Consider the following 24656-nt stretch of genomic DNA (forward strand, 5'->3'; position numbering starts at 1 on the left):
CGAGACAGAGAGACAGACAGAGACAGACGGAGAGAGACGGAGAGACAGACAGACAGACAGACAGAGAGAGAGACAGAGAGTAAGGACTAGGACAGACCATGAAGAGGCTGGGATGTCAAACTCAAATACACGGTGGGCCAAAATAAATTGGTAGAAGTCAAGGGCCGGACTGTGTTTCAACACACGGGCACCGTGGTCAGGAGGACAAAAAAGTAAATGCATTTAAAACTGAAAATGCATTATTAAGCCCAGTTTCCTGTTCTATGATCCTCACAAAGCAGGACTTGTAGTATTATGGTGGTCCGTGCAATATACCAGAGGGCCAGTTCTAATACTAATTAAATATCATCCCGCAGGCCAAAGATAATTCATTCACGGGCCTGATTTGACCCCCGGGTCTTGAGTTTTGTCACGGTCTGTCTGTTGTATATCTTTTATTGTGTAGTTATGTTCCTAGTGTTTCCTGTCTACTCTATTTGTTACTACCTGTCATGTCTCTACCCTGATTGCTAACTTGAGTCCACCTGTGTCATGTTAAGTTCTCAGCCAATCATGTGGTGTTTGTAGTTATTGTTTCACCTGTGTCTATTTAAGTCTCCCTATGTTCAGTGTTTCCTTGCTAGATTATAAGTTATTGTTACGTTGTGTTCCTGCCTGTATACCTGTGAGCTGTTAATAAATACTGGACTTGATCTGCCTGCCTGCCGTGTTCTGCTTCTGGTTCCTCACCTGACACGCACTGTGACAAGTTTGACATATATGGTGTAAGGACTAGGACAGACCGTGCATCCGTTGTCGTCCTGGGACAGAGACAGAGAGACAGACAGAGAGAGACAGAGAGAGTGTAAGGACTAGGACAGACCGTGCATCCCTTGTCGTCCTGGGACAGAGACAGAGAGACAGACAGAGAGAGACAGAGAGAGTGTAAGGACTAGGACAGACCGTGCATCCCTTGTCGTCCCGGGCATTGAGATCTGCATCATGGGCTACCAGTAGGTTGACTAGTTTACTGTAGCCGTCCCTCGCCACTAGCATCAGACAGGTCATACCACAGCTGGAGAGGAGAGGGGAGGGAATGAGAATGTATGGAGAGGAGAGGCAATGAGAACATGGGCAGTAAGTAAGGGCAGACGGGAGGAATAAGAGCGAATGATGCACAGGACAACAATACTTTGGATCCACTAGAGGGCGACACAGACCAAGATGTGGGTTAATACCATTTAGGACTGAGAGACCAGATTCAACTGAATGTCTTCTAAATCCTGACAGTTTTCTGACAGTTTCTATGTCAGTGGTGCTCAAACTAGTTCATGTCAAAGAGCCCCAGAATTAGATGCATTTTAAATTTATTTTCTATAGTCCTACTAGACCCCAGTAAATTACATCTGGCCACAAGAACCGTTTGCCCCACCGAAAATTTGACACACGTTCCACACGACCACAGGGAGTGCAGTGCCCGGCCTCGAGTCTGTGGGATACACCGTTGTCCAGAAACACCACAAAAGGCTCTGGTCAGGCTCTGCCAGTGCACCTAATGAGCCCAAGTCCCCTCACCTGTACAATTCCCAGCCTCAGCCAATTGATTGCCATGCCATGGAGATCTCCATGTACAGTATGGGCACAAAAGGGACACAGACATATAGTTAAAACGGGTGCTATGACAACGGCTATTTATTAGCAGTGGTGGAAAGTAAGTACTTTTACTTAAGTACTGTACTGTAAAGTATAATTTTGAAGTATTTGTACTTTACTTGAGTATTTCCAATTTCCAATACTTTTACTTCTACTCCACTACATCTCAGAGCCAAAATTTGTACTTTTACTTCACTACAATTATTTGAAAACTTTAGTTACTAGTTAATTTGGAGATTTAAATTTTGATTAGAAAACCACTTCAACCCTATTTAGAAAAAAGCCGATCTACAAGCTCACAATGCGTCGCAACGCAATACATGGAGCTATTCTGTACTCCATGTATCTCTAACCATTATGTACTCTGGATACTTTTTTAACCGGAAGCTTCTAATCAGGGTTTAGTTTGACCTGGAATACCAGGCACGTTAAATTATCTTTGGGATTTCCAGGATTCGAGAAACACAGCTTTAATAGTTGAGAATAGACTGTAGCCTGTTACACATCACATGGAACCTCATTACTTGATGTCAAATTCCCGTCCACACACACACACACACACATGCGCACGCACAGGCATTTCCCTCATGGTGATAACATCTCTGCTTTAGAACTAGGGTTAAAATGTGCTTTGCTCACAGTGTGATGTCATCCAGTGTTGTAAATAACCAATCAAACACTTCTAGTGTACATCGCTGGGACTCAAACGGCGGCTCAGAGAACGCCATCATTCAACCCGTAGAGGTGTGGGAAAGTCCTGAGACCATCCATCAACCCATGGTCTGACGCCATCGACACACGGGGCACCTGATGCCCTCCCAGGAATTGTGTGTGTGTGTGTGTGTGTGTGTGTGTGTGTGTGTGTGTGTGTGTGTGTGAATCATCACAGATACGGAGAAAGCAGCACAGAGGAAGAGAGTGGGGGGGGGGGGGGGGGGGGTGTGCGCGTGCGCGTGCTTCACTTCTGAATGGCTATTAAGTTGAAATACAACCCCTCGTTCACTTGCATTGGGCTCAATTTCCCAGAAGCCCTAGCAGCCCAGAGCATGGATTGATCATAATGTGACGGCCTCGTCACCAGGTCCGTATTATTAAAATAAACACATAAAACGAATAGCGGGTTTAGCGTATTAAGCAGAGTCGATCGGTTGAATAAACAATTTAAAGTGTTAATTGATTGCGTGGTGGGAGTTCTGCTCTGGATTTGGTGAATATTAAGTAGTTCCGGTCATTTTGTGGTCGGGGCACTGGGGGGGCCACGCATTAAAAGTAAATGAATCCACAAAACTAGCGTCATTTGTATTGTTGACCTATTTCTAAAATATTAGCGCAACTTTCGTTCAACTTTGACCCCTCTATCACATGGAACTATTTTCTGGGCGTGGTGATATGGACAAAGTAGATCGACAGTGAGGACGAGCAGTCTCAAGGATTATGTCAACAACACGTTGAATCATCGCACCTAGTGGTACGAAGGTACAACAATAATTCAATCAAAATGTCCACACGGAACTATCACACCAATGCCTGTGACGTGTATACACACCCATTAGTTCCTTCTTCCCAGGATGACTTTGCACCCTGTGTAAACTTCCTCCTCGTTAACCACATGGCATGGTTCAGGTGTTTTACTGCACTGTCATATTACTGCAGCTTCCCTCCCAGGGGAAGTTTCACTGACGGAAAGCTAAATGGAAACCAAATAAAAACTAAGCTATGATGAGTGACTAAAACTAAGACTAAATATACTGACAATTTGTCAACAAATAAAAACTAGACCAAAATGTTAGGAAGGGACTAGTGGCGAGACCCAGTATAATTCATTTCACACTTGGTTGCACTACGTGAGCTTGTAGATCGGCTATTTTCAGCATGTGTAAAAATCGTCGTTACGACGGCATCAAGGCCCGCCAAAATACATTTTAGTCTACTAAATCAACTGTAGATTTAGTCTACTAAAATCTTATATTTAGTTGACTAAAACCAAATAAAAACTATTCAAAATTTGCTGCCAAAAACACCACTGCATACAACTGTGTGTGTGTGTGTGTGTGTGTGTGTGTGTGTGTGTGTGTGTGTGCGTGCGTGCGTGCGTGCGTGCGTGCGTGTGTGTGCGTGCACGTGTGTGTAGGCCTACATGTGTGTGTGTGTGTGTGTGTGTGACATTCCCAAGCAGACAGCGTATCAATACCCAGATAATCCAGAATAAACAACGCTCATGGCGTCAGAGTGACGAGACCAAAGACCTTGGGAGATCAAACACCTATTTCACCTCAGAGGGAGAAAACTGCAGAGCAGACACAGACACAATGTATGTGCTAATATGGGCGTGTTTATTTTGGTTATATTGCTATATCTTTGCATAGAAAATGGTGCACATACCACTGATACCAGTAATGTATGTCGTTATAATGTTTATCCCACGAATTATCACCCAGTGTCAATTATCTAATGTAATCCTGGGCGCTACACTTTCTCTGCCAACCTGGGGGGGGCAGCGGACTGACCTCATGCTTCTTTCTATGCATGAGTAGTCCAAGCTGCTTCTTTTCACCAGACAGGGGGGGTTCCCCGGCCGGACATAGCTCGTGGAAGGAAGCCAGCAGTGAGGCACCCCTCACTTAACATGAACTTTAATCATATTGTGCCCATGGCAGTTTCAAAGATTTCAAATCTTTTATTTTTCCAGGATCTGTGCAGTCAGCCCTTAATCCATTTAATTTAAGAACATGGTTGACATACACACTGCAACACAGGTTTGAAGTAGTGAGGTCATATATACACGGTTAATCCACATGGTTTGGTGGTGTGTCACATGTAAACTCTCCAAAATAGAAGCAGAAGACGTGTCAGCGCGTTCCGTGTGTCCGTTAAATAAGTAAAGGGCACCTAGAAAGCAAGTAGAAGGCATCAGATGCTTGCGTCAAGATATGCAACCCAAGGGGTTTAAAGGCAGTAAACGGTTTGAGTAAAAAATGTTCGCTGCTATTTTTTTCAAAAACAGCAGATCTACAAGCTCATAGCGCGGCACTCGGTGCCGTGCTATGAGCTTGTAGATCTGCTCTTTTTCAGTAGCTAAAATATAACAATGCTTAAAACACAAAAAAAGGTTTCCGTCCCGAATCGGTTAGAAAAAGAGCTCACCCCAATCCAGGTCTAGTAGCCCGCGGGCGTATATGCACGAAACTAGCACACGTGGGACAATTTCACGGAATTGCGTAATCGCCCCTCAACTTCTCCGCACGCCCAAAACAAACTCACGCCTCTCATTGAAAATGAAATGAGAGGCGTGCGTTCAGACAGGGAGCGACTGACTCGCCTCTCATTTCATTTTCAATTGAAAATGAAATGAGAGGCGCGTCAGTCGCTCCCCGTCTGAAAGGACCTCAACTTGTCGTTACCCAAACCCCACTTTCCTTGAATATGCTTCCAAGCCTTCCCTGTGGCAGCATTATACTGTATATACAGTACGTAGGATGAAATGTCCTTGCACAAATACGCACTTATATCTTCTAGGGAAGGCCAACAACCCTATATAGTGTTTCCAGACTAGAGTGCAAAGTATTCCAGATTGTCCATGCAGTATATTTGATGGTCACCGTCATTGGGTTACAGTCTAGACTACATCAGGTGCTATGAGGGCAGACCCCCTCCTCCCAACAACAAGCTGTGCATTAACAAGGCTTTATTTCTGTTTTTTATCTCCACAAGGCCAAGAGGCAGGGATTTAGGTTTGTTTGAACATAAAGCAGGGGGCCTTCATGTCCAGACTGAGAGAGCTAAAGCTCTGACTAAAGATCTGAAAAGAGATGCCGAGGAGGAAGGAGAAGACAGAGGGCAAACCTGAAGGTAACATTACCAAAGGATGTACTGAATGGGAGGAGATGAGGAAAATAACTGGTCACATGCAAGGCTTTGGCCTTGAGCCGTGGTGGCAAAGTCACAGCCACGTTGTTGAACCTCTTCTTCAATAGGTTTGACTCAAATGTCCCCAGGGGCCCCTTGTAGGGCCCCCCCTCAGCACCCTTATCCCACCCGGCTCCATGTCCCCAGGGGGCCTTGTAGTGCCACCCCTCAGCACCCTTATCCCACCCGGCTCCATGTCTCCAGGGGGCCCCTGGGTAGGGCCCCCCCTCAGCACCCTTTTATCCCACCCGGCTCGGCACTCATCTGCTGCCATACTCCCTCAGGCTCTGGGTGGAGCTGGATGCAATCATCCACCTGCTTCACAGAGTCTATGCACAATCATCTGAAGGGGTGAATCTCGTTTGTGTCCGAGCATAGGCATGGCTGAGGCATGGTAACGCCCCGCCTGCCTGTGATTGGCCTACCGACACTGCCCGTCTTGACTTTTAGTCGACTAAATCTACAGTTTGATTTTTTATTTTGGCGGGCCTTGATGCCGTCATAATGACAGATTTTACACTTGCTGAAAATAGCAGATCTACAAGCTCACAACGCATCGCAGCACGGCACATTGTGAGCTTGTAGATCTGCTATTTTCACTGGTCACCACTGTGTGACTGTGTGACTAAACTAAACTAAACTAAACTAAGGCAATGTTTTGGCATTGGAGATTGGACTCAAATCCGTTGCCAAAACCTTTGAGTGTCTTATTTGTTTCCAGCCAGCCACACTAGTTTTTATCATCTCAGGAATGTTTCCTGGATCAGATCAATCTTGAGTTTTAATGATCATGAAGCATGTACTTAAATTAAATCCATACAAGTACCAATTGGACAGCCTGGACCAATATTTGATGTTGAAAGAATTTTCATCCTTTCAAAAGACAGAAAATGGAGTTGCTTTGACTTTTCATACCAGTATCAGCATAGCTTTATCAGCGTATGATTCACGACTTTCAACCTGGCGTGACTAATTTCAAAAACGTTCAAAAATAGCTCACAAAACGTTGCGCTCACTAGGCGGCCACTACCATCTGTAGGATTTATGTAACATATATATACATATATATATATAGCGCCGTCCATGGCCGCTGTGGTAACTGTACTCTGCTGTTCACCAAAATAAATTCCTAACAAGTTTCAAAGATTTCAATCCAATAATCTCATTCACTAATATGGAATATAGCCAATTAAAGGTACACTTCCTAGATATGTGGATAATGGTGAATGAAGGTAACCCGTCTATGACCCTCTATCTATCAGAAAGAAACAGATCGTAAAACCCCCGCCATTATTAAGTTTTACAGACTGAGTGTTCCTCTACAGGGGATTTTATTGCTGTACTGTACAGTACAGTACAGTACAGTAAATTGAGTGTACTGACAAAGCATACACATTAGCTTTAAATAAGTTCTGAGCTTTTGAAAATAAAAAGACAAGCGTTCTGTTCTACTTTAGCTATTGAAAAATAGCAGATCTACAAGCTCATAGCGTGGCACCGAGTGAAGAAACAGATGGTAATACTTCATTATTGGTCACCAGTAACCACCCCTTATTAAGTCTTTACCCATTAGTCCGTTTTACAGGCGAGTTTGTTCAGAGAGGTCATTCAATTGAGTGTACTGACACGCATACACAATTAGCTTTAAATAAGCCTCGTTCTGAGCTTCTGAAAAAAGAAGATGTTTTCGGTGTAACCACACGCAATCTTTAAACAACACTGGCATATTTTAACCTCTGACCCTGAATTGGCTTCACTGTTTAAATATAAATACCCACTAGGGCTGCAACGGTTAATCGTAATCAAATCGTTTATTCAATTAGTTGTCAACTAATTTAATAATCGCTTAATCGAATCGGCAACTAATCACTAGAGTTTTTTGCAATTCATCATAGGTTAACTTAACCATAGTTTTTCCAGTGTTAAGTGTAACTTAAGTAAAGAGGAGTGAGCCAACTCTCTTCCCTTACAATCCGATGATAGTTGCACACGACTGCAAAGCAAAATATGACACATAACGATTATAGTATCAAGAACCAAACGGAGGGAGCGCTCGTATCCGCTGGGCTGGAGGGACACGCAGCTGCTGTTAAGGGCTGGTTTGATACGCATACGTAGAATGGACATGGAGTGAGTGTGTTTGTTCTGTGAGCCCACATTCACCTCTGTCCACTCCTGTCCTCCTTTGCTCTCATCTGACTGCCATGATCGTATGGCACGCCTCCCACCCCCCCCCCCCCCCCCACACACACACACACACACACACACACACACACGCACGCGTGCACCTCGTCCCATATCCACCGCTGCCTCTCGTTAACGGTTCTTCAAATATTTTGTCTAGAGAGGAAACAATCAATTTCCTACCACCACCACTGTGTGTGTGTGTGTGTGTGTGTGTGTGTGTGTGTGTGTGTGTGACTGTGTGTGGTCAGGCTGCTGAGTGTATGGCCTGACAACATCTGCAGACGTCAATAGAGGGCCCAGCTCTTACAACTTACTCACAATTAAAAAACAAATGTTTAAGAGGAGTGTGAGACCAAAACACTGTATGCGCACCTATTCAAATCTCTTCATTTGTATGCCATTATTTGCCAAGTATTTTCCTCCACATTGCCTGCCATGTAATCATTCATTAATTAATTATTTAGCCCAGGGGTGTCGAACTCAACTATCTATCTATCTATCTATCTATCTATCACTATGACAGAAAGAGAAGATGGGTCTGGCCACATTCATTCACCCCATAATCTCAGTGGAAATTGTGGAATATGTTGACAATAGTCGACAGCTCTGCCGATTAATAATCGATTAATTGAACCCACCCCCCATATTAATCAATATCAGATAAAATTTATAAGATTTTATATTCTGCACATGCCATGGTCACATAACCATTATATGTTGAGTGCATGCTTTGATGGTTACAGTTTTATTATCAGTTTTGATGAGTAAACCTTTGTGGAGATCTTCTCAGTTCTCATTGTATGCTAGTTACTGCCATTCAGGATGGAAAATGAAATCCATTTGGATTTGGGGAGAAGTAGTTTCATAAGGGGCTGGTATGAAGTAGGCTACTTGATATAAAGAGAACATGTTCAGTTCACTAGTCTACACTCTACTCTACACCTGCCTTCACCTGCCGCATGCGGCCCGCGGATCACCAGTTTGACACCCCTGATTTAGCCCCTGCCGATGTCTTTCTATTCTGAGCGTTTGTGCTCGAGGCAGGAATTACCCCAGGACGTTAGCTCACACACAAGCAATCCATTCGCTAGGAGTATCGCGGACCACCCGAGGCATGATTATTTTTAAACGGTGACACGACCGGAATCGGCCGCAAATTAAGCTCGTTCTGATTAGAATCAGACTCTGGGATTAGAATACGAGATAAAAAGGGTGTCAAGAGCAAAGAAGTCAATGAGGGGGAACCGATTTTATCGACGGACCAACCACTTCCGGTTTACCGCCTAGACGCGGAGACGTTAATATACGGTAATCTAGCGCGGTCTCAACCTCGCTATTTGATCAAACGAGTAGTCGTCCTTGGCAGGGAATGTGTTCTCCCCTTGTCTTTTTATTTACTTACCTATTAGAGAATTCCATACTAGAAGGCTTTCTTACCTTTATTTGTAGTTGTTACGTCCCCACCAAAGAGGTCCAGGTGTTATTTTGTGCAAAAGTGCATTATTGGCCATTTCCCCTACCATAAGCCCTCAATTGGGGTTGGGTTTTTGTGCTAATTTGCTTATTTCCATCGAAATAAGTAGTAAAGTGTGCCGCTTAGGATACTATTTACATTATGAAGAGAGGATATATACAAAATAAATTTATTTTTGAGCGATGAAAATAAGCGACACCCCATAGCCCCATTCAATTCAAAGCAATTCATTGAGGGCTTATGGTAGGGGAAATAGCCAATAATGCGCTTTTGCACAAAATAACACCTGGACCTCTTTGGTACTGCAAATAAAAAAGGTAAGAAAGCCTTCTAGTATGGAATTCTCCTTTAAGTAGTCACAGAATATTCACGACAACGTCAAAACCTCTGAAGATGTTAAACATTAGATGTTCAACATTATAATCTCACTAGGAGAAACGTAGCCCCAGTAGAGAGGCCTTGCAGTGATTCCAGTCCACCCACCCTCTGTAAACTCCACAGCGTGTTTATTTGTCTGCCTGTCTGATACCAGCCTGTACAGTGCATGCACATGCCATAACAGGACGTTCCAACCAAAACGGCCAAATATACACACACACCGTACGTATGTAGCGCCGTGATGAACAATGCAACCACATGGCTGCCGAACGTAATGGAAACCATCATGGGAAATATGATACAGCATTTGAACATTTTCCGCCATTTTGTTTTAGCACACGTTTTGCCACTACTCCTACAAATTCAAAACTAAGCTCACAAATCCATCCATCCATCCATCTTCAACCGCTTATCCGTAGTCGGGTCGCGGGGGCAACAGCTCCACCAGAGTGCTCCAGACTTCCCTCTCCAGAGCAACATTAGTGACTTCCTCCTGGGGGATCCCGAGACGTTCCAAGGCCAGTGAGTCGATGTATTTCCTCCAACTGTGCCTTGGTCTCCTCCCAGTGGGACGTGATCCTTGGTCTGCCCCGGGGTCTCCTCCCAGTGGGACGTGATCCTTGGTCTGCCCCGGGGTCTCCACCCAGTGGGACGTGCGTCGAGGACCTCCCTATGGAGGCGCCCGAGAGGCATCCTAACCAGATGCCCGAACCACCTCAGCTGACTCCTTTCCAGGCGAAGAAGCAGCGGTTCTACTCCGAGTCTCTCCCGTGTGACTGAACTTCTCATCCTATATCTAAGGGAGATGCCAGCCACCCGTTGAAGAAAACTCATTTCGGCCGCTTGTATTCACGACCTTATTCTTTCGGTCATGACCCACACTTCATGACCATAGGTGAGAGTAGGAACGAAGATTGCTCGGAGTCGGTAGACAGCAATTGCTCACAAATCGTTACACGTAATCTCTGGAATCATGTGGTTAAGATGTATCAGTCAGATTCCAATTGGCTATAACTACCATGGATGTGCTTTTAAAGCGGTCGCACTCCACACTACAGTGAGTGCATACACACAGTACAGCACATTCATTGATTTGATGCAAGCATGTTGAGTTCAACATGTTCTTGGAACAATTTGCACCAGCGTGAAGATGTGTTCCCACTGCGACACCGCAGACGAGCAGAGACATGATTAGGATCATTTTGACCGAGACAGATTCTACAAAATGTCTTCTAAATACAGACAGTTTTCTGAAAAACAATGTGTCTATGTCAGTGGTTCTCAAACTATTTCATGTCAAGGAGCCCCAGAATTATATGTATTTGGCCGCTGACCCCCAAACATATGTTGTTCTAGGAGAAACCCCCCAGAAACAAAGATTTGAGTAAAAAGAATAGCAGACCTACAATCTTGTAGCACTATGAGCTTGCTATGAGCTTGTAGATCTGCTATTTTTCAATAGCTAAAGTATAACATAATGCTTAAAACACAAAAATGGGTTAAGAAACGTATTAATGAATGTACAAGTGTGATTATTATTATTTTAAACGTACACATTTCATTCCCAGCTGTTGTTTTGAGAGTTACACACCCGTACGAGGTCATTTGGAACCCACTCAACGACACTTTGAGACCCAATGCAGTTGTAGCATAGTTTTTCCAGTGAGCACAATAGCAGCACCCTATAATAGCATGCACGACAGCAGCACCCTGACTCTGTCTGACCAGAATGGAACATTCATTAGTATCATCGGCAATATACATGTGAAGGAAAGGAACTAAGGAAGTAAGGAGGGGGCCCAAGTTCTTTCCAAAATAGCGTGTGTGCATAGAGCCAATTTGGCAACAACTGCCTTCCAAAATGTGAGGGTCCTGGCTAGGCAACCCGGCCAGACAGAAAGAGAGACCTGTGCTCAGAGGAACCCACTTTACTAGTTGTAGTCTTAATATATATATATATGAACCTTTATTGAGAAAAGGATATCCCCTTGAGATGTATCATCTCGTTTTCGAGGGGGTCCAGCAACATACAGCAAATACAAGACAATACAAGTACATTCATACATAATCGAGGAGAAAACAAACAACAAAGCTCTCCTAAAACTAGCCGCTCCCATCCCACCTATTCACCCGCAACATTGTATGAATAAGTCAATATAGTAATACAAGATGATGAGCATACACCGGAAGAACAACAGGCCGAGCATCATGACAGTCATGCGAATGCATTAACAACATTGTCAATACACTGTGACCGAGTACAAACATGCACTTGAAAATAGTAGATAGTAAGTAGTAAATAGTAGATAGTAAGTAGTAAATAGTAAATTTGCCATAAAAATAATAAATATATATATATAAATATAGCCATTCCTTGCTGATGAATTGACCCAATCTTGCCTTTCAGCACTCACCTGTTCCGTAGGTTGGGATCTGCATTCCTGGACAGCAGCAGCTCCACACACCGGGCAATTTTGTCCTCGCCGGCCGACGCCGTGCAGGCAGCCATGAGCACCGTGTAGCCGTCTGTGGACATTAGGACAACCAGAGGTTAGGACAGATGCCATGCAGGCAGCCATGAGCACTGTGTAGCCGTCTGTGGACATTAGGACAACCAGAGGTTAGGACAGATGCCATGCAGGCAGCCATGAGCACTGTGTAGCCGTCTGTGGACATTAGGACAACCAGAGGTTAGGACAGATGCCGTGCAGGCAGCCATGAGCACCGTGTAGCCGTCTGTGGACATTAGGACAACCAGAGGTTTAGGACAGATGCCGTGCAGGCAGCCATGAGCACCGTGTAGCCGTCTGTGGACATTAGGACAACCAGAGGTTAGGACAGATGCCGTGCAGGCAGCCATGAGCACCGTGTAGCCGTCTGTGGACATTAGGACAACCAGAGGTTAGGACAGACTCCGTGCAGGCAGCCATGAGCACCGTGTAGCCGTCTGTGGACATTAGGACAACCAGAGGTTAGGACCAATGCCGTGCAGGCAGCCATGAGCAACGTGTAGCCGTCTGTGGACATTAGGACAACCAGAGGTTAGGACAGATGCCGTGCAGGCAGCCATGAGCACCGTGTAGCCGTCTGTGGACATTAGGACAACCAGAGGTTTGGACTGCGTTTATGTTTATTTATTTGATATGGACATCATCACATTGCTCCTCCTTGCAAGTACAATTTGTAGATGCATTGCTTACAGTGTGTTAGCACTCTGTGTCAGCACATGATGCTGAATCCATTCCAAGCATTAGTTTTGCAAAAAGAAAACACTCATTGGGCTTAAAACAGCCATGCCCACTTGCCCAAATGTGCTGACATCAATTTGTGATGACGGCATTGGCCGTTTTTAGCCTAATGAGTGTTTTCTTTTTTGCAAAACTAAATTCAGCATCATGAAAACCCCCTAGTTTGACATGTCACATGCTACATAAAGCATGATGACATTTTGAATATTTTGCCTTCTATAGGTTGTTAATGGTATGGTCACATATTATGCCAATTATGAAAATTGCCCAACATAATATGCAAGTTAGCATCCGGCAGTTTCTACATGCTGGGGACCCATACTCAACATTTATAACATCAGTTTCTACATGCTGGGGACCCATACTAATTACTAAACATTTCTAACATAAAACCTTGGTGTACTCAACATGTCCGGGTTCACAATGGGGCTCTATGGGCTGGCTACTAGACTACTACGCTACCCCAGGATAGAGAAAATAAAAAAAAAAATTAAATGAGAGGGCAGGGTGTGACATCACATTAAAGCAAAGAATAGTCAGGAATCTGGATGGATCTGGAGTCGTGTTGACGACGCTGGGTTGAGAAGGAACTACGGTGGTTTTTGGAGCTGACCGACATCAGAGAAAGTATACCCTTCTTATCAGGACGCTGATAAGAGAGATGTCTAACCGCTTAATTGCAGTTTCGTTACGGCAGCAGTGACCGAATTCCCAAACGTGTGCATGCGCACACGTGCATGTGGGTTACAGTAAGTAGTACATGTAGTGTGTGTGTGTGTGTGTGTGTACGTATTGTGTGTGCACAGCTTACTGTACTTACGTCGTGTCTTGTAAGTACTTACTGTATCTATGTGTTGGCTTACATTGACATGTTCCTGTGTCTACATCTGAAGGTTTTTGCATATGTGCCTGCGTCTAGTCTACGTGTGTCACTGTGTGTGTGTGTGTGTGTGTGTGTGTGTGTGTGTGTGTGTGTGTGTGTGTGTGTTTAACAGAGTTGGTTTGTGTGGTGGGCGGCCGGAGGTAAACAAACATGGCCACCCTCGCGTCGGAGGGAGCAGAACAATGACGACAGTCTGGTGTTGTTGTGTGTATCTTATCAATCACTCATGCATTCCTCCACTCAGCCCCCCCAGACTCAGCTCAGAGCTCTGCAGCACAACACGATTAGGAAGTGACTGAATGCCGCTCTGCCGCTTAATCGTTTCCTTCGCCAGCCTCCAGCTCAAGAAGAAGGGGACACCATGTGTGTATGCAGTCAGCCAGAGATGTAAGTAAGAGCCCAAAAAGAAAAAAACGACGCCATGAGGTTATCGGGTTCGATGCTGATCTCGACTTTGGCGAGAACCTTGACCACCGATTACCAATGTCGTTTGTTTCTAAAAGTGTAACATGTTCTCATGAATTGGGAAAAACCTTGATTTAATATTGGGGATGCACCGAAAGGGAAATTCTTGGCCGAAACCGAATACAGAATATAGGAAACAGTTGCTGTCATGGCCGTACCTTAAAGCTACCTGATTTATGGCAAAAGAAATGGTTATGGCAAAACTTAAATTAAATAATAATCACTATTATAGCCAGGTCCATAAAACATTTATTCAGCTCTTTTGAATGCATTAATTGCATACACTATTCGGTGATGCATTTCTTTTCCTGCCGAATAATTTCTGCGGCCGAATATTCGGTGCATATATTTATTTATATTACCACATTTATTGCCGGATTAAATCATTGATAAAACTCGCTTCACTGCCTGTGTTTTTCCTCTAACCTTTGAAGAATCACCCGATCGTGAACGTATAGCTCCATTGCATGAATGTGTGCCTTAAAATAGTGCGATCGAATGTCCTAATGTCGGAGAATATTCCACAATCGCCAGTGACAACAAGGAAGAAAAACACAGCCGCTCACAGCTGCTCACAGCCGCTCGCAGCCTGCCACTATTCTCCATAGCATTCCATTGGAGACTCCATTAACCAGCAGCCCTCAGAACGCAAGCGTTGCTTGTTTGTTTTTTCGGTCACATGATCCAAACGTGTGACGTGTCACAACGTAGCCGCGGAAAGACTTGTATGTCTTAAACGTTATCAAAATCGCCCCAATAAAACAAATAAAACATATGCTCTGAAAACTGTTTAGCAGGGAACGACTATCAATTACTGCATGTGGTGTTTTTATTTGTTTTTATTTATTTTATGTTCTTATATTAAATTTTGTTCTTTGCCATTGTTCTATCATTTTAACTACTTGTGTTTTATTGTATTCTATTTTTGTGTCCTGCCCTGTGAAGCACTTTGAGCTGCATTTATGTATGAAAGGTGCTATACAAATAAAGTTTATTTTTATTAAGTTTATTAATTAAGTCGGGAAACTCGGGTTTAGCAGTAAAACTTCTAGAGTTTGGGCTGCTTGAGTCCAAAAAGGAGTTTGGGCTTTTTGAGTCCAAAAAGGTATCATCACTTTGGGTCAGCCTACTCAGTGATGTAAATAGGTTTTCAATGTAATGAGTCCCGGGATGCAGGGATGGTCTTTTAGATGAATCCCAGGGACATTTTATGAGTCACACTTCAATGACATTACTGTACATGCCGAGTACAGTAGTGCATCCTGTGGATGCAGAGGTCATTGTTTTATTGCGTCCCTTAACTATAAACTGCATTTTGGGATGCCAAAACTGCACCCTATTTTAATCTCTGCTACTAATCATTCACACACATTGTCATGAAAGGTTTCCTCATCTATTCTCGAGTTTTGGACAGACAGACAGACAGACAGACAGACAGACAGACAGACAGACAGACACACACACCTCATTACAATACTCTGCCACGCATGCATGTGGGCAGGGTTAATTATAATGTGGTATAGTGAACAGACTCAGGCCTTATCTCCTCTGCATGCTCCCAGTCCTTACGTTAACTGGGTCCAACACAACAGATGAATTCAATTTCACAGCTGTGAGTGAGACGTGTGTGTGTGTGTGTGTGTGTGTGTGTGTGTTGGGGGGGCGGGGGGTGGATTTGGGGGCGGCCGGTCAACTGAAAACAAACCGGCGGATTAGCGGCATTCTTTTGAGCGAGTTCCTCTTTGACGTCATCGACATTAAGCAATGGCAGATGAAGCGTAGTGTCGTGACACCCGATTGGTCCGCGGAACTTTGGCCGCGGCAGGTGAGGAAATTGAAAGAAGGTTGTGTCGAGTGTCGACCAAGAGGAGGGAGTGGAGTGCAACCCACAATGCAATGGGGACTGGCGGAGGATTAGATATGGCCGTTTGATGCGATATCAGTCCCTGGAAGGATCCAATGTGATACGGTCGTTGCATAATTATCCAAGGTTCTAATAAAGTCTCGTGCCCGTGTCACCGCACATCTATCCCTCACTCATGTGCACACGGTAAAATTATAATTTAACCAAATTAATTTATTTAACATTTATACTAGCCGTGGAAACCACATGCATTTTCCTTTCAAAAGAAAGAACATTTATACAGACTTTACCGTGTAGCCGCTGGGTGGGTGGATATGAAAAGCAATATTGCTTTTAGTTTTCAACTCCCTGTCCTTAAAATATATATATTCACACACGTGAACGCGCGCTCGTTCATTACACGGTCGCTCACACACGCACGACCTTCAAAATCTCTTCCAAATCCGTCAACAAGGCCTGCCATATGCACTGGAAAAATATGTGCGTGACATTACCTTTTTTTAAACAATGTTTTATCATATAGGAAAACTTTTGGTGGAGAGGTTTGTCTACCATGTTTTGCTTTAATAGCTGTTGTCGTCGTCCCCGTCCCCCCTCCCCCCATCATTGGAGATTTGATCATTTAATCTCACTTTTGCTGAAGTTAGAGTTGGCTCCTCTGTCCAACAGCATCTTGGCCAGGTCAAAGTTAGCCGCATGGAGGGAACACATCAGTGGAGTCCAATCTAGACCAACCTTGGTCTCCAAATCCATACCTGTCCAAGTCAACAACAACAAACAAAAGTTAATGCTGTTGGTCAGTGTATCTACACAGTATTGTGCATCTTTTGGGGGAGTAGTATTTGGCATGTAAAATCAATTCTGCCATTTTTATGCACTTATTCAGTGGTTCTCAACGTGGATATGAAAAGGGACTGGACTAGAGGGAAATTAGATTTGTACAAAAATGAATGATAAAGTGTTTTGTTATGTAAACCAGTGGTTCCCAAACTATTTCATGTCCCCCAGTTTAATTGTAAACCAGTGGTTCCCAAACTATTTCATGTCCCCCAGTTTAATTGTAAACCAGTGGTTCCCAAACTATTTCATGTCCCCCAGTTTAATTTCAAGGACCCCCCAGTTTGACATGCATTAGTCTAAGGTACATTAGTCTTGAGGTTCCCTCAAGGACCCCTGGGGGTCCCCGGACCCCACTTTGGGGACCACTGATGTAAACAACACAGGGCAAAGTTACAGTACTGTAGTAGGTGCCATGATCCCATATTCTTCACTTCTGACTGCCAACATGATGCCAACAGCCTACCATTTTCCAACAGCTCTTCCACAGCTTGAACATTTCCATCAGCAATGGCTCTTTTCAATCTGGATAAATCGTCTTCTGCAACTGGCACGACATTTCCCTGTAGGCCGGGGGTGGGGGGCGCACAAGTTAACAGTATTTTTAGGCGACACCGTCGTACGACGGAGCATATAACCTACAAAAACTCCAATATGTATCGCAGCAGCCTAATGTTGTTTTACAGGCTCACTATAATACACATTTCATTGAATATCAGCTGGCTGCTGCACAAAAATGCTCAGCCACCGCGAATGGCCTAGTGCTAATAAACTGCCAGGAGAATTCTGGTTCAGCAGGGCCGTAATTATACTTCATTGACAGGCTACAATTAAAAATATAATTGAAACACATACACGAGTTTCGGACTTTGCCACCGGAATATCCCACTCCTCGTCGCTGTAGTCGCTTTCATCTCCGCCGGGGAACGCATTATCAAGTGCAATCATCCTGGAAACCCTGTTTGGGAAATAATTGTTCAGGCGCACACTTTTAATTTAACAGTTAAATTGGAACCTATGCAATTCGGTGACTCGAGAGGTCGCTGTTTTGCAATTTCTTGCAAACTCCCAGGTCCCTGTAACTTGTAAACTCAGTCAGGTGAGTCGTGGCATCATCAGATTAGCACGAAATTGTGTTTTCATTTTTGTCAAATGTAGTCTTTTCATTTTCTCATTGGTCTGAACCATAGACTGTAGAAAATAGGTCTGAACTGAAACGTGTTGGCAAATGCAATCAGAAGTGTGACGTGTGATGTGAACCAATATAACGTTAATCGCCACCGAATTCGATGGGTTACTTGTTTCGGTGTAACTGGTTTTGTGACTCCGTTAATTATCATGGCACGGCAGGTGCGCGAGTTGACAGTGGAAAGCCTTGCAGGTGACGCGAGGTTAGTTGTTAACTTGTTGACAGTGCATGGAAATGAAACCACTATACTCTTTCCTAATCCTAATGCACTGCGGTGTTTTTTGATTGATTGATTGATTGGGTCGTCCACTCACAGTTGACAGTCTTTGTATTGAGTTTGTGCATAAAATGTACTGTAAATTCTACAAACTGTTAATAAATATTTCAATCAATCAATCAATCAATTGATCGATTGATTTATTTATTAAAAGTTTGCAGAATTAGAGTAGGCTACATTTCAAGTACATAAAATAAAAAACAGTTAACTGTGAGTGGACTAGCCTGGCTAATAAGCCAGACCGAATCAGCCGTTGGCTGGCTTATTAGCTATGAGTGGACGACACCATAAAGCATTACACTTGTTTACAATAGGGCCCACCATTTTCATTTAATCAAAAAAAGATTTGACCCTGACGTGATTTGAACACGCAACCTTCTGATCTGGAGTCAGACGCGCTACCGTTGCGCCACAAAGCCTTGCTATGGTCTATAGCCCAATGCTTCTATGATTCTGCCCTGACCAGAGCTACACAAAGCCTAGTGTTACTTTCATATCAGGTAAAGCAGTGGTTTCGACCACCATGTATAAAGGCTATTTAAGCCACGGATAACTTTTTTTTTTTTTTTTTTTTTTTTTTTTAGATATTTGCCTCTCAGACCAAATTCACCCAAAACGTAGACTATTTTGTTTTCGTTGGATAAGATTTTGTCCACAATTCCTGCTGTATTGATGTTGGTAGGCTAGTAGGAGAGATACAGGCAAACGTTGATCAATAACATTTCTTATACATTCTCAGACTTCTTGTAAATTGATGTTCAAGATGATTGATTGATTGAAATATTTATTAACAGATTGGAGAATTACAATACATTTCAAGCACAACTCAATACAAAACTGTTAACTGTGGATGACACCATAAAGCATTACACTTGTTTACAATAGGGTCCACCATGTTCAATTCATCATAACATTTAGAGACCTGCAGGGTTCATATGGTTACCAATTAACTCTCCATCATTTAGCTGGGGACCACCTGGAACCCCCTCAAGGACCACTGGTTGAAAACCAGTGGTCCAATACACATTACAATACACAATACAATACACATACATATTACTTTACCTTTGTTTGAGGTAAAGTAATGTGTAAATTGCCAAATGGGGCTATGTGTAAATTAATGTATACAAAAGAAATTCCTGGCTGTACTTTTGGCTACTTTAGTCAATTATTCTCAATTTCCCTATAGCCACTTTAAATCGTTTGCCAGACTATTATGCCTTTCTTTTGATATGTTTATTGACAATGTTTACATGTACAGCGAAATGCAAAATGTCCTCCATATCGCAGTGTTTGTCTGTTTTCTATTTTACACCCAGGAACAAACAGCAACAGCGATATAGCCTACCATCCTCTAGAGTCTAGATGTCCTGTCATATCTCGGTAGGCTATACAGTTGGACATTGTTTGTCTGTCTGACACCATCTCTTTCTCCTTTGTGTCTCTGTCTGTGAATGTGTGATGAATGATGGGGGTACTGTTTTTTGTTTTATCAAAAGTGGATCTCCCTGACCAATTTCCCTTACACAATCTCTTTTAAGCAGTCATGTTATTGAGGTGCTGACTGTAGCAGGGGGGGGGGGTGTCCCTATATCTAGAGCAACAAAGCATTTTTGTCATTCACCTTCAAATCCTCCACCAGTGCCCCGAGGTCAGTGATTGCCAAAGTAGGGGGTCGAGTCGGGACCCCTTGGAATTCTTAAGGGAGTTTCATTGGAGCATTAACAAAATGAGAAACAGTAGGCCTATCATTTCAACATTCTTTCATTTCTTTTATACGAATCTTATACAATGACACATGGTATAAATATAACTGGTAATTTTGGTCCACTAGGCTACCTGCTGCTGTGCAATAATTTGGCTACTGCATAGTGAATAGTATAAAGTTACGCATGCAGTGCACAGGGTGCAAAGTAAAAAATCACACCTGTGTGAACCGAGTGGTGCAACTCCCCTCTCTCCCCCCCCCCTCCTCTCTCTCTCTCGCTCTCTCTCTCTCTCTCTCTCTGCTCCGTCAGATTAGCTTTATTATGGATGTCAATGAACCTAGAGTCCTAGACAGTCAGAAGTTCGATTTGCGTCCAGCTGGTGGCAGTCATGTCACATACTTCTCTCGTTCCAATTTCACGCATGCGCACACCACTCGTGCTCTTGACTGATACATGATACACACGGACATTCCTGGTTGTAGGAGTGGTTGCACCACTCAAAAATATGCCGAATTAGAACTGGAAAAAATAAATCACGTTGCGACACGAGTTTGTAGATAAGCTATTTTCACTATTACTAGCCTACTGTACTATTATGCACAGGATGGCTTTAATGAAAGGCCAACAGAGGTCACTCTTCTCTTCCCTGTCCAGGCCGGGTAAAGAAAGGGACTATAACAGTACTCTGGCCACATGCTGGTAAGCACTTAAAACTCCGGCCCATTTTTAGGCTCACCTTTCAGTGTGATTCTGGAGGAATTGTGTAGGCTAAGAAGGCAGGGGTTCTCAACTGATTGTGAATGAGGGACCACCACCCTTACTTAGAATTCAACTGGGGACCACTGTTGTGTTGGGTGGGGATATGGCCTAAGATTAGTGCTTATGTATCACTTGCTATACATCCCACTGTTTCTTTAGTCCATATGACTACTAATCATTTCCTAATAGTAATGACTCAACCAGACAATCCAGTGCAATTCCCCCTCTTGATATTGTAACTCCCTTTTTCTGTTGAATTTCTTGACCTCCAACTTGTCAGTAAATGACTACATGGACGGTCATCATAGGTCACCGGGTCATTCACTAGTGGAAAAAATCAACAAATCTTACATTAGGCCTATTAAATGTATGGTCAGGAACCATATGCAATACCACCACGGATTGGGGCGCCCGCTGGCATAGTGGTCCAGGCGCATGCCACATATAGGGTCTGGCCTGACAGCGCGTTGCGTGTTCGAGTCCTGTTCATGACGACCTTTGCTGCATGTCTCTCCCCCCTCCCCCTTTCCTGTCCGTCTTCACTGTAACTATCAATAAAGGCACAGAAGCCAAACCCTCCACAGACCACCTGTTGAAGTGGTGCTCACTTGTTGACACACACACACACACACACACACACACACACACACACACACACACGGGTGGGTGTACAGGCCTCCTTATAACTAATCCAATCTGGATTATACCACAAACGCCCATAAACACACAAACACCCATAAACAAATTGGTAAATGGTGGTACCTTTATATAGTGCACTTTGTGTATGATGTACGTACATTACATTCATCCATTAACACACACACACACACACACACACGCAATCCACCACCCTGCTTGGGTAGGTGTTTTTTTTGGCTTAAGGCTAAAAGGATAACACGAAAAAAGTCCTTGGTCAAGGACACTTTGACACAAAGCCAGGAGTTGCTGTGCATTGCATGTAACCTTCCGATTCCAAGGCAGCCAACCACTCTACCTGAGCCACAGATCCAGTAATTATCAGGTCATAAATACATTTTAAACTAGAGCTAACACTCTCTTCTGAAGTCATTGGTTCAAATCTGGCATGGCAGCATGCATAATGACTTATTTCTAGAAGAAAAGACTCATAATATTGTTCTTTTCTCTCAGTATATTATACTGACTTGCAGAGTATCATGTCAGACGATAATGATTCATATCCCTGTATGGTAAATGGTGCATTTATATAGTGCCTTTATCCAAGGCAGTTTATACATTGATTGTGCATTACATTCATCCATCCACACACACATTCATACACCGATGGCAGAGGCACCAACCAGCACATCGGGAGCAATTAGGGGTTCAGAGTCTTGCTCAAGGACACTTTGACACTAACTCTGGGGGAGCCCGGGTTCGAACTGGGAACCTGCGGTTGCCATCCGGTCACTCTACACCTGAGCCACTGCCGCCCCAATATAAAACATTATATCAGATATCAAGACAAGACAGGTTTGTAGCTAAACTAGGAATCATACAAACTATTCATATTTAACACATCATACTGTCTGAGCAAACTACAGATCCTCAAATTCTCTCCAATATAAAGTAAAGTTAAATTATGACAGTGGATTTCACTAGTACTAGAACAGGACAAATTATTTTGGATACCATTCTTATCAAACTCTTCCAGGCAGTACAGTACGTCCTTATCAAGTGGCATTGATTTAATAGGAATGATAATATCACTATTCATGTTTCACAAAACAAACTTTTTTTAATGGTTGAACTGATATATTTTTTTGGTTATATGAGATTGGACCATACACTGTTTAATGGTTGTTTAAAGTCACTGGGATTGTGGGATCTATTCCTGTTTTTTCTTGTTTTTTTTGCTCCACATTTTATCTCTGTTCCATTATGGAATGCCTTGAACGTTTGATGTTCCCTTGCCTGAAACTGTACGTAAGCTGAAACTGATTAAAAAAGAAAAGAAAAACAGTTCTGAGCTCATTCAGACATCCTGGCTGGAACCAAACTGTTTTGTCAACGGTTATACTGACAGTAGGGCTGTATTATGAATGATGCTTGCAACATTGTGGCAATCATGCGCCTGAAATTAACCTAGTCTCTGTCACCTCATTGAAAAGGAAGTGGAAATTATATTTACTATACTATAGTCCATACCCGTTTGGGGATAATGACATACCCAATATTCTCCCCACCGGCTCTCTCTCACTCTCTCTCTCTCTCTCTCTCTCTCTCGGCTCTCTCTCTCTCTCTCTCCCCTTCTATCTCTCTCCCTCTTCTGTCCCCCCCTCGTTATGTGAGGTGATGCTCAGCCAAATTCTGAGGACACAATTACTCAAATTAGTTATGTAGGCTTTGCAACATACATCTATCACTTCTGGACTAGGCTTTTTTAGCCTATAGGATAGGTATCTTATTTATTTATTTGACAGGGACAAAGCTCATGAATCAACATGTCAGTTTTCACCTCAATGTAAATGGTCCAGAGTTAGCCAAAGCTACATTTCATCTGTAGTCCCTGGGCTAGCTTTAAAAAAAATGAATGATAAAAGAAAGACAGTGTAGTGTGCCAGCACACAACAACATGCCATGTGTGCATATATGTGCAAGCAGCACCCAACACCATGTCCATACAAAAACACAGTACAATACAGATAAAAGAAAGACAGTGTGTAGTGTGCCAGCACACAACACCATGCGTTGATGCCATGTGTGCATTATGTGCAAGCACCCTACAATATGTAGCCTATATCAATTTTCCCACTTTCACGTTTTCCTGTTTATTTTGACTTCAAAGTGTTCATCATTATGTTTAATTTATCTCAGTGAATCCACTGGGCTTTACCAAAATGAATCACTCTACTCTACTAAAAAATTACATTGTATGGCTATACTATAGCCCACTAAATGCATTCACACTACCAACTCCAAGTCAAAGCACCTTGCACGCCGGGCAAGGGTACGGTGTGTTGCCACAATAATTGCTACCTGTGTCTCTTGCGGAGCCTCGGTCCTTTGTATGGAAATGAATGACGCGTCCTGTCCTGTAGTAGGCAGACCGTTTGGTTTGGCGTGCCCATAACTAAGGATTCCAGTGCGCTCCCTCACTGTCTGTCAGTCTGTCTGATGCACTGAAGGAGAGAGGACAACACAGGACGGACAGGAGGGACCACACCAAAAACAGCGCTCACATAAGTCGCGACAGACGACAAGAGAGGAACACCGTGTGGTATAACATCAGACAGACTCGGGTTTTGGACAACTTCGCCGAGGTGGTCGTGCGCCCTGAACAATAAGTTGTGGATAGGAGCCGGAGGAGGAGATCTTTTTTCTCGGGCTTGCGAAGATTAAAGACCAGCCGCTCAGCTCAGTCATTTCAGCAGCAGCAGCAACAGTGACATCACCACCAGTCCACCACCACCACCACCACCGCCGCCGCGCACTTTACGAGCCTCGCCGCCGCACAGACAGCACAAGGTGGAGGATAAAATCAGCGCTCCTCCTCCGTGCTGCATGGGAAAGGGACCTGGACGGGCCAGGGCCACCAGATGTGAGCGACACGGCACAGCACAGGGCTGCTGCTGCTGCTGCGGGCTTCTAACAACACTACAGGTGCAAGGGAACCCAAACTGGCGGCGCGCTTAGGATGCAGAAGTCACCAGTGGAAGATGCGAACTTCCTTTCCAAGTTTTTCTTCTGGTAAGAAATACCAAAACTACTCTATGAACGGGGGTTGGGTTGGCATTGGACAAATTAAGGCACGTAGTTTTAATAGAATGCTGATGAGGTTGTTTGAGGACAACGTGCAGGTTGCAGTGCACGGCTTGTTTTTTAGACTA

At 43.7% G+C, this 24656-nt stretch overlaps 2 protein-coding genes across 3 annotated transcripts in view; one reads left to right on the forward strand and one right to left on the reverse strand.

The window, feature by feature from the left end:
• The window catches only part of asz1 (ankyrin repeat, SAM and basic leucine zipper domain containing 1), a gene marked incomplete at both ends in the record, with an annotated part of 48779 nt that extends 30957 nt beyond the window's left edge, over positions 1-17822 (reverse strand). The window contains 5 exons of the mRNA XM_083764153.1: positions 943-1054; positions 11992-12103; positions 16670-16792; positions 17341-17437; positions 17730-17822. Of these exons, the coding sequence (XP_083620279.1) occupies positions 943-1054; positions 11992-12103; positions 16670-16792; positions 17341-17437; positions 17730-17822 (537 nt within the window). The remainder of the gene's footprint in view (positions 1-942; positions 1055-11991; positions 12104-16669; positions 16793-17340; positions 17438-17729) is intronic.
• The window catches only part of cftr (CF transmembrane conductance regulator), a 101809-nt gene that overhangs the window by 11131 nt on the left and 66022 nt on the right, over positions 1-24656 (forward strand). Inside the window, exon 2 of one of the 2 annotated variants that reach the window (XM_083764175.1) lies at positions 24002-24516. In XM_083764175.1, the coding sequence (XP_083620301.1) occupies positions 24464-24516 (53 nt within the window). In that variant the 5' untranslated portion in view covers positions 24002-24463. Of the gene's footprint in view, positions 1-23980; positions 24517-24656 lie in introns of those variants that run through there. The other variant, XM_083764176.1, reaches the window with a different exon arrangement.

Source organism: Protomyctophum parallelum (assembly GCF_964188405.1).
Source record: "Protomyctophum parallelum genome assembly, chromosome: 4".
In the NCBI taxonomy this organism is placed as follows: domain Eukaryota; kingdom Metazoa; phylum Chordata; class Actinopteri; order Myctophiformes; family Myctophidae; genus Protomyctophum; species Protomyctophum parallelum.